Source organism: Triticum dicoccoides, chromosome 7B (assembly GCF_002162155.2).
Source record: "Triticum dicoccoides isolate Atlit2015 ecotype Zavitan chromosome 7B, WEW_v2.0, whole genome shotgun sequence".
Classification (NCBI taxonomy): domain Eukaryota; kingdom Viridiplantae; phylum Streptophyta; class Magnoliopsida; order Poales; family Poaceae; genus Triticum; species Triticum dicoccoides.
Window position 1 is genome coordinate 728,180,223 of NC_041393.1, and position 8,033 is coordinate 728,188,255.

The 8,033-nt window shown below is 46.1% G+C and overlaps 1 protein-coding gene across 1 annotated transcript; it reads right to left on the bottom strand.

The window, feature by feature from the left end:
* Positions 1-2,429: 2,429 nt before the first annotated feature.
* LOC119337412 (pentatricopeptide repeat-containing protein At4g15720-like) lies at positions 2,430-5,754 on the bottom strand. Its single transcript, XM_037609540.1, has 2 exons — positions 5,403-5,754; positions 2,430-4,364 (listed from the first exon to the last, which is right to left on the bottom strand). The coding sequence occupies exon 2, from the start codon at positions 4,242-4,244 to the stop codon at positions 2,457-2,459; it is 1,788 nt and encodes a 595-aa protein (XP_037465437.1). The 5' UTR covers positions 4,245-4,364; positions 5,403-5,754; the 3' UTR covers positions 2,430-2,456.
* Between the last annotated feature and the right edge of the window lie 2,279 nt (positions 5,755-8,033).

Here is an 8,033-nt window from a genome sequence, read left to right on the forward strand (position 1 = left end):
GGGAGAAATTAGCAGTTGAGACCTTTCGCCTCTGATGGCGGATTGAATTAATATAGCCATCTGAACGCGTCAAGACTGATGGTTGACTACTGACTAGACATGCACAAAGAGATGCCCAGCTGAGCTTAATTATTAACTCCTCAACTACTACAACAAGCCAACAACTTCCACCACTAATCTTATATTCAAGAATTAATGGACGCAAAAAGGAGAAGATTAATTAATTTAACTATATTATGTTGAAGCAGTAGGCACCGACCAGTATGTTAGATAACCATATAGCAGTGTAGTACTCCCTGTCCGAAAATACTTGTCGGAGAAATGGATGTATATAGAAATATTTTAGTTCCAGATACATCCATTTTTATCCATTTTTGCGACAAGTAATTCCGGACGGAGGGAGTACTATATTGCGATCGCATTATTCATGGACTCTTCACCACTGTACCGTATGTGAAGGGCCTCGTCCATGATCCACCTAACTCTTTGTTAAGCAACTAAGCAACCAATGACCTATCTGCAGTTCTGTGTTGCGCTACACAAAAAGGAGCCCATGTGTACATCCATCTTAGCTGGTTCACCTTTGTTAATTCCGGCACGTGTCTGCCTTGGAAGCTTCTACATGGTGGCTGGCTCCATCGCCACAAGTTGTAGTTGTAGCTGCCTTGCTAGCAGTACTGCATGCAATGCATCCATCCATCCATCCATTCGATGTGACCACCAGCGTAAGCTGTTTGGCGCATGCATAGTACAATGTACAAGTGGCACCAACACCGTGTTCAACATAGGCCGCAATGAAACGGAGTGATGGCCAAAGAACGGAAGAACCTATACAAGAAAGGAGTCAGCTGACAGAGGTAGGCGTCCACATACCACAAAATCATGTTGCTGAACTTCAGCAATACACCCAACATTTTTCATGTTGTTGAACTTCAGCAATGCACTCAACATTTTTCATGAACAACCACCAAAATAATATGGAAAGGCTAGGTTGCAGGAGAACATATTGGTTTATATAGCACTAGTACGAGAATAATCTTGGTCTCATCTAAGTTTGTCTGCGTTTATGCATATGACTGCAGCAGCTGATAGCTCGACTATCATGACAGCCTTCTATGAGGAGAAGCAACAGTAATAACTATTTTTAGTGTAGGCCTTAAGTATGGCATAAAAAGGGGATCACATACCAAACCTGTCAAGAGAAGCAACAACAATTTCTCCAGGTAATAGGCTGAAACCTCTCGCCAGCCTTTTGAGTTAGCTGATGAGCTTGTAAAATATCCATTACTCTTCACAACTCAAAATAACAGTATTCCAGCTGCCACTTTCTCAGACATTTTGGTGGTCACCTTCTTAACCCTGCCAGAAACCACATGCGGTCACTCAGTCAGAGTTTCAGATCCAGATTATCTGTGTACTGTGTAATTAAACTCAAGGAAAACAAAATTCAATATTCCCATCATAACAACTAATCACACAATGAGACATCAGGATTGGTTGGACCAATCAGCACAAGCTACATAAAACATGCGGTGCTATGTGCCTCGAGTTCGCTGATGAACAATGTGACATCACTCACAAGGCACATGGGTTAGACTCCTTACTCATCTGAATGTATCTTTATGCTCAAATGATATACGATATATTTAGCACCTCGAGATTATGTCAACATAATGTACTTAGCAGTAAAGCAAGCTTAAAAACATCAATGCCGTCGTCACAAATAAACAATAAATACACTCCCGAGTCTAAACCTTAAAAAAATGCAGATATTCACAATCACGGGGCATTCGACCCGACCACTCGGGATTATTACTATATATGGCATAAAGATCAAACCAAGGCATCAAGCCATAGCTACGATTCAGCAGGGCAAGACCAAAAGCTACATAGCACCAGGGATAGCAAACAACAGAACTAGTAAAAGGCATGTAAGTTTCTCCAGGATTAGATGAATAATTTAAAGAGATTGTCCCTACCTGTCATAAGATTTGTAACTCAACTGAAATACTCTTAAAGAACAATGAGATACTCATGTTGGACACCGTACCAGAGTATGAATTATGAAGTGCCAAAAGCCAGAGACAATCCAGTTCCTTACAGTCCACAACTTTAACCTTTTGGGTTCTGTAAGATGAGTTGCATATCTTCTAAAAAGAATTCAAATGATCCGTTGGACTAGGTCAGACTCATAATGTGCAAATGTGATAAGTTCAGGCCTATGGAGACTATGGTCAACAAAATCTTGCCGCTGACTCCATTTGGAAGAATATCAAGATTGGTTTGCGCTCGAACATTTTGACATTGCCCTTTGACTTTCTTGTGGAAAAATGTTGTTTTCCTTCTGAAAAATGTTGCTGCTGACATCTATTTGAAAACTGAGAAATTCTCTTCGGAGAAAAGTTGTTTTCCTTCTGTATCATAAAGTTGACGATCACTTTGATTTCAGCCTTGAATCACCAGTAGTTATTGCAAGAACATGACCCCATCTTGAAGTGATGGAATCTATTCAGATCCCTCACAACGAACTCGCGCTCCATAATGTCACTTATGAGCTTGAACGCGTCATGGCAGTCACAGCACATCCTCAGGTTCTTCATCATCCTGATGGTCATCCCCTTGGGGATAACCAGCAAACCAAACCCCAAAGCCAATAACTCACTGTGCACTCCAACCATCTCGCCTTTCCCGTCCTCTCCATCCTCCTCGTGAGCATCAAAGACCCTGGTACTACCTAGTCCACCCTTGTAACCCTTCTCCCGCATCTTACCCTCTAACTCATCAAGCAACATCATCACTTCACCTGCCCTTGCACCGGCATGTGATACCAATCCGGCATAGAACACGTAGGGTATGTCCTTTATCTCAATCCAGCTGCACCCAGGATCTTTCTGTATGCCTCGTCGCCTCATGTTCGACCATACAGCAGCAGCATTGTCAGTCTGGCCGGCTGAAGTGTATGCGTTTGACATCACTACCAGTGCACCTGCTACATCTTGGTTGAACTCTGACACTCTGTGGGCAGCCCTGGTGGCTAGATCTAAGCGCCTATGTGTCCGGCAAGCGGACAGCAATGAGCTCCACAGCATGAGGGCATCACGGCCTTCAACTTGCGCTTCGTTGGCCAGCTCAAATGCCTCCTCGAGCCGTCCTGCCCGGCCGAGCATGTCAACCGCACAAGTGTAGTGGCTGGCACATGGATGGATGTCATATTTGCTCTGCATGGAGTGGAGGAGATGGAGGCCAGTGTCAACAAGACCTGAATGGCTGCAAGCATGCATGATGCCAAGCAGTGTAACACTGTTCGGTTGCACATCTCGATCGATCATCTCATTGAAGAAAGTGAGTGCGCACCTCCCAAGACCATACTTTGCTGCTGCCACAATGATAGAGGTATAGCAGATGACCGATGGATGCTCAATCCTGTCAAACACCTTTCTTGAGTACTCATAGAATCCACACTTGGAGTACATGTCAACCAAGGCCACAACAATCACGCCATTGCATCCATGCCCAAACCGAAGGACTGTTCCATGCACAGACTTGCCAACTCCAAGCCGCCCAATGCCTGCACACGCATTCACAACGCTTGACAGCATGAAGTGGTTGGGCGCCATGAAATTACCTTTGGTTCTGAAATCAGCGAAAAGTTGGATGGCCTCACGCCCAAGCGCATTCTGCGCATATACAGACAGCATCGAGCCCCATGAAACCGCATTCCTCACCGGAGCAGCCATACCATCAAACACTGCACGTGCAGCCTCCACATCTCCGGCCTTGCCATACATGTCAACGAGCGCGGTGGCAACAACAGCATCAGACGCGTAGCCCTCGACCTCAGCACGGGCATGCACTTTCCGCCCAAGTCCAGCATCAGCAAGGCGTGCGCACGCGCTCACGGCAGTCGAGAAGGTGAAGGCATTCGGTGGCACGCCGCTGTGAGACATGTCACGGAGGAGGGAAACAGCCAGGCGGGGTCGGCCGGTGCTAGAGTACCCAGACATGAGGGCTGTCCAGGAGATGACGTCCCGCTCGGGCATTCCATCGAACAGATCGTGGGCACAGGCAGTGACGCCGCATCGACAGTAAGCAGCGATGATGTGGTTGCAAGAAGAGACGGCGGAGGCGGTGCCGACCTTGAGCAGCTTCGCGTGGGTGGCGGCTACAGACGCTTGGTCGGTGGCGCCGCGCAGTAGGTGGATTAACAGCGGTGTGACCGTGGCTGTGGTTGATGTCGCCGCCATGGGAGTGGATTGTCATCCGAAGGTTATTGCCTTCCATTCTCCCAAGGGATCAGCCCACCACTGATACCTCATATTAATATCATATACGAATGTAGAATTTGGCACAACTGCTACTTCTGCCTGCAATCCCACAAAAAAAAAAATCAGAAGAACTATTGAACAGTCAATACAAATTGCACATTTGAGAACTTGTACTAAACAATGTACACATCTGCCAGTAAATATACAAACTATCCTTTAATCAAAATCAACCTATAATGCGAGCTAAGACGGTCCAAGGTTTCAGGCAGTCTCTTATTACATCAGAGTACAACTCCAAACTTAAAAGTGAAACTGCCTAAATGACCACCAACAAGATTAAGGATCTTAATCAGTTATAGAAAAGAATGTCGGAAAAGAGCAAACAAGACTGTGGTACACCCATCTTGACAAATGGCATAACAGTCCATGTTTTTTTTCTAGGAAATAAAGTGCCCTTTTGATTTGTGTGGCTTTTACCAAAAAATTGAGCGGTAACTGATCAACTGAAACACTATCTGTTATTTGTCAGTGAGATAAGAATGAAGTCACTCCTTCTCTGTTTACAATCGAAATGCAGACCATGGTAGCTAGCTAGGGGTTAAGAGGGAATGGAATAGTGCCCCACAATTTCAGATCTGCTGAGCCCAAAACATTACGCAGCGCCATTATTAATGCACTAAATCATGGGCTCGGTTGCCTCCCACCTGATACATAGTTATCAAGTTTTTTCTCCTTCATTCATGACTTTAGCAATCACAAGAAAAACCTGAAAACAGAGCTTTACTCCCCCAACTAGGTGGACAAGTCGACAACCTACTCACAATGCTATCGACCCAACATAGATTTCAAGCATATTATTATTACCTGACTAAAATGTATCCAACGTCAATTCCTAAATCACCACAATGCCATTAGAGACGCATTTTTAAGCTCACTGCATTTGAAGACACACTTGTTTTCCCAACATTAGAAAGCCCAGTATCTTAGTCTAATCGTAGTTCTGATTCTATATATCAGCCTGCAAATTTATGAAATTGTGACAAACCAATTTGGTCGGCAAGCCACGGCGGCACATGACAGTGAGGTGATATCCACGAGCCAGGCAGGCATGGAAAACAGGGCAGAAAATCGAGTTACCAAGGGTGCGTGCCTGTGGCGTCGCTGGGCCGCCGAGGCCGTACGGCGCGGCGTCGTTGCGCAGTTCCGTGGACAACACTCCTCGTCCGACCGGTTCCAGAGCCGGAGCAGGAGCCGCCAGGCCTCGCGACCACCGCCGGAGCAGAAGCAGGGGGGGAGGAGATGTGAGGCGCCGGCGGCGCGATCTGTGGCCCGCTGCCGCGACGCAGCGACGGGCGCGAGCTCCGCGCGGAGGGAGGCCTGATGGGGCTGGAGAGCGCCTGGGCCTGGGCGAAGGCAAGCGGCGCCTCCCCCTGGGGCTCGACGAGCAGGCGATGGGGGCGCCGCCGGCGGGGCGGCGGGCGGAGAGGGTGGAGGGGGCGGCGTGTGAGGTCCAAAACAGAACCTGCTACTCTGTCGTCATTCAGTTGACACGCATTCAGATAACGAACGTCCATGATTGAACGAGGTGGAGAGGCACGGGTGGTCCAGATCAGCCTAGTTACGTTGGGGGCTAGCTTACCCAAATATTTGTCTTTCTACATAGATTTCAACAAGTGACTACTCCCTCCATCCCATAATACAAGAGCGTTTTTGATAAATATACGCTCTAAAACATGTCTATATAGATCCGTATGTTATGGTCCATTTAAAATGTCTAGAAAGATAAATATTTAGAAACGCCTTCATTATATGAACATTCATTAGGTGCATTCTTAAAGTGGGGATAAGAAATAAAAGGAAAATGAACGCCTTTATTATATGTATGGCTCAATCTTCGTCGTGGTATAGAAGTCGTCTGTGTAACATCATTCATACGGGATTAGCCACATCAGCGTGGGTACCACTACTCTTTTAACTTTTGATAGTCTGAATCACTAGAGTAATTAAACAAGTATGGCTGATCAAGAGTACTGTAACCACAATGTTCTTCCTAATTCATGGAGTAATATTTCTACGAAACATTTTCGAATCACATTGGATGATGATTGATGAAGAAGAAAAATGATTTAACCGCAAAAAAGTCAACAGTGCTGCTTAATGTGCATGAGGATCTTAGGTGTATATGTTTGACAAGATTAACACTGGGGGAGGGACTGACTGCTCAACATGGAGCTGACGCTCGGCTGGGCACCAAGATGGACGTGCTTGCCGGCGGTTGCGAACAGGGCCTGCCTGCCTCCGGTGGCTCGACGAAGTTGGCGCGCTGGAAAAGGCTTCATAGAGAGAAGCAGGAGGAACGGGCCATCGTTCAGGCGGCGTGTGTGAAACACGTACAGTTCGGGGTCCCAGCCCCGACCCCACCGAACAGTGGCAGCGACGTTTCTGGTGGCAAGGCCGCTTTTGCTGATACTCTGGAGAGCTCAGCGGGCAACAAAAAAAGATGTTTGGAAGGCCAAGACCTTGTTCTTAGTTTTGATAGTATTAGTTCTGAGAGGTTTGAGGGTAGGGGAGCCGGTGTGGTTCTTCGAGTTTGTAAGAAAGTGTGTGGGGAGAGAGTGGAGGCTGATGTAGATATAGATGGGAATTATGATTCATGTAACGAAAGAGGTAGATGGGGGAGAGGAGGAAGTTCAGGGTCAGAGGAGAGAGTCTGTGGGGGAAGGAAAAGAGGATGGGGTGTCTACAAAGGTAGCAACTGACCCGGGGGGCTGTCGGTCAACTGATCGGCGCGTCTAATGTCGCCCATCAGGAGCCATGAAATGCTTAACTGGAACTGTCGAGGGCTGGGTCGGCCTCGTACAGTTCAAGAACTAGTCTGTCTCAATAAATCTTACTGGCCCAACATTATCTTTCTTTCCGAAACAAGGCAAAATAAAGAATATGTTGAGAGTTTGCGGTATCGGTTGGGCATGAAAAGTGTGTTTACTGTTTCAGTTAAAGGTAAAGGTGGTGGCTTAGCTGTGTTTTGGGATGAGTGCTTCACCATGGAGTTAAACAAATTTGGTGAGCATTTTATTGATATGTATATCTCTAATAGTGATGGTTCAAAATGGAGATGCACTTTCGTTTATGGAGAACCGAAAGCATGTCAAAGGTATGTCATGTGGGAGCTCCTACGATGGGTAAAATCTCTTGGTTCTGGGCCATGGTGTCTGGTGGGTGATTTTGAATGAAGCAATGTGGCAGCATGAGCATTTTTCTCGACGAGGTCTTCTAATCTCATGGCAAACTTTTGGGAGATTCTTTCTAAATGTATCCTTTTTGATTTGGGCTTTCATGGATTGCCATGGATCTATGATAATAACAAGAAGGAAATCGCAACGTGAAGGTACGGCTTGATCGGGCGGTGGCATGTCCTCAATGGTCTGCTTTGTATCCCCATTGCAAGGTCTCACATATTATATCTTCCAGGTCAGACCACTATCCTCTATACATTCAGTTGTTGGGCAACCGGCCTAATGTTTCTTTTAATAAACATATGAGATATGAATCATATTGGGAGCGGGAGAGTAAGGGATTGGATGAGCACATTAGAAATTGCTGTAATAAAAGTACGCAAGTAAGGGACCTTCAGGATGTGGCAAGTAATTTGGATAAATTAATGAAATCCCTGCATTCCCGGAGCAGGGTTCACATTGATTATCTCCCCAAAAGACTTAACGCTGCCTGCAAAAGATTGAATGTTCTGTTTAATAGAAGTGATAAGGC

Excerpts from the sequence above, each read along its gene's own strand:
- LOC119337412 (XM_037609540.1), bottom strand. The coding sequence starts at position 4,244 with ATGGCGGCGACATCAACCACAGCCACGGTCACACCGCTGTTAATCCAC.